We start from the raw sequence: 1,676 nt of genomic DNA, 5'->3' as shown, positions 1-1,676 counted from the left end.
ATTACAAGAGGACTGGAAGGCTCACTTGTAACTGCCAAGCCAAGTAGATGCCATTTAATTTTCATGTGAGTCATATATATGATGAAAAGAATAAATTAAAAAGATAGTTTACCCATAAAGATATGCAGAAACCTAATTCCCAAATGGGTTAACCATCACATACATCATCCAGCTGCGAACTCCGGCATGGCATATCACCAACAGAAACCCATAAATGAATGAAATTTATCTTGTGTTGTTGAAAAAATGACAACTTGTACAAACTGCAAGTAACATCAGTAAATTATGGAATGATTTCAATTAAACGTTTTAAGTATTTCTTGTAATGCATTGGTCTCAGATACAATTGAGATTCTGAGACATTATCAGAACGTTACCTCCTACAGTTTTGCAGATTGTATTTGCGCCACAGAACAAGAAAGGTAGAGAATACAGCCGCTCATCATCAGGAGAGAACCGAGAACAAGAATCTTTGGTTATGTACCAAAACACCATGCATTCCTTAATAGGGTCATCAAACTCCACCACTGTAATAGGGAAAGGCTGGTACACCCTTTCATTAAATATTTTGTGGGGTTCATCTGCCTTCAAAAGAAGTGCTTCTGACACTACCTTTGATGCACACACATTGTCCAAGTCATCGCAAGAAAGAACATCTTTCAGTTTGGGAGTGGTCATGTTTGGAAAACGTATCAGTTTGCAAAGGTTACTGCCCAAGATTTCTCTCCTTTGTTAAGGACTTGGATAATGTTTTCTGGCCCAACTTATGACAAAATCATATAGTGCATCTTCTAATTGAACTCTCAATTCATCACTTGACAGCACAACCTCGATGCCAGCCAAAGGAAGATCCAAAAGCTCTTCAGAATGCCTGAAAATCATGATCAGGGATGAATGAGAAATCTTCCATGAGAGATTCATATCAGCAATGCAAATTTTGTTTCATATATATATATATTCTCTTCAGAATTTTCAGAATTCTGTAAAATTTGGATAAAGATAATTTTAGCTAAATTTGAAATTAATCTTATTTTATAGTATTTATTTTTTAAAAGTTATATAATAAATTCACTATTATTTGCACGGAATTTGTGCATAAAAGTTTTTTCTAGAAAAAATCTAGTGACAAAAAATACTTTCTTTTTAACAAAAGTTAAATTGATATTTTCTGAAAAACTTAAATAACCAATTAAATCATCTATTCTATTCTATAAAACAATATTAATAAACTATATCAAAAATTTTATAGCTTCTCTCTAATTCTATTAACAAATTGTGTTATGTAATAAGAAAAATAAAATAGTTAATTCTTCATATGACAGTAGGTATAAAATTACAAACAGAAAAGAGTCCCAGTTTTTAAAAATCATATAAAATAAAAAATGCAAAATCTAGAAGTCAAGAGAAATTAGAAAGTCAAAGGCAACTTACTTTTCATATAACCTAATCCCAATGATACTTCTTAGAAAAAAAAAAATTAAAAAACATTGTAATAAGAAACTTACTTTTCAATATAACCTAAATGTTCGACAAGAAACTTCTCTGCAGACTCTTTTAATGACTGCACTCTGTGATTTGTAAGCATATTTTGTGGGAGCTGTAAATAATGCAATGCGGAGTCTGTTGTCATTGATGACTGCAACTCCCTGAGGCAATAATCAACACATCTTGTGACA

At 31.7% G+C, this 1,676-nt stretch overlaps 1 protein-coding gene across 1 annotated transcript; it reads right to left on the bottom strand.

The window, feature by feature from the left end:
- Nucleotides 1–336: 336 nt before the first annotated feature.
- Nucleotides 337–678, bottom strand: LOC149248142 (BTB/POZ domain-containing protein At2g46260-like). The gene has a single exon (XM_089447809.1). The coding sequence runs from the start codon at nt 676–678 to the stop codon at nt 337–339; it is 342 nt and encodes a 113-aa protein (XP_089303935.1).
- Between the last annotated feature and the right edge of the window lie 998 nt (nt 679–1,676).

The sequence above is a fragment of the Pinus tabuliformis genome, chromosome 7 (assembly GCF_031772625.1).
Source record: "Pinus tabuliformis cultivar Carrire ecotype Pingquan chromosome 7, CPIR1, whole genome shotgun sequence".
In the NCBI taxonomy this organism is placed as follows: domain Eukaryota; kingdom Viridiplantae; phylum Streptophyta; class Pinopsida; order Pinales; family Pinaceae; genus Pinus; species Pinus tabuliformis.
The sequence above is the reverse complement of the archived record's forward strand: the minus strand, read 5'-3'. Positions and strand labels throughout refer to the sequence as shown.

Excerpts from the sequence above, each read along its gene's own strand:
- LOC149248142 (XM_089447809.1), bottom strand. The coding sequence starts at position 678 with ATGACCACTCCCAAACTGAAAGATGTTCTTTCTTGCGATGACTTGGAC.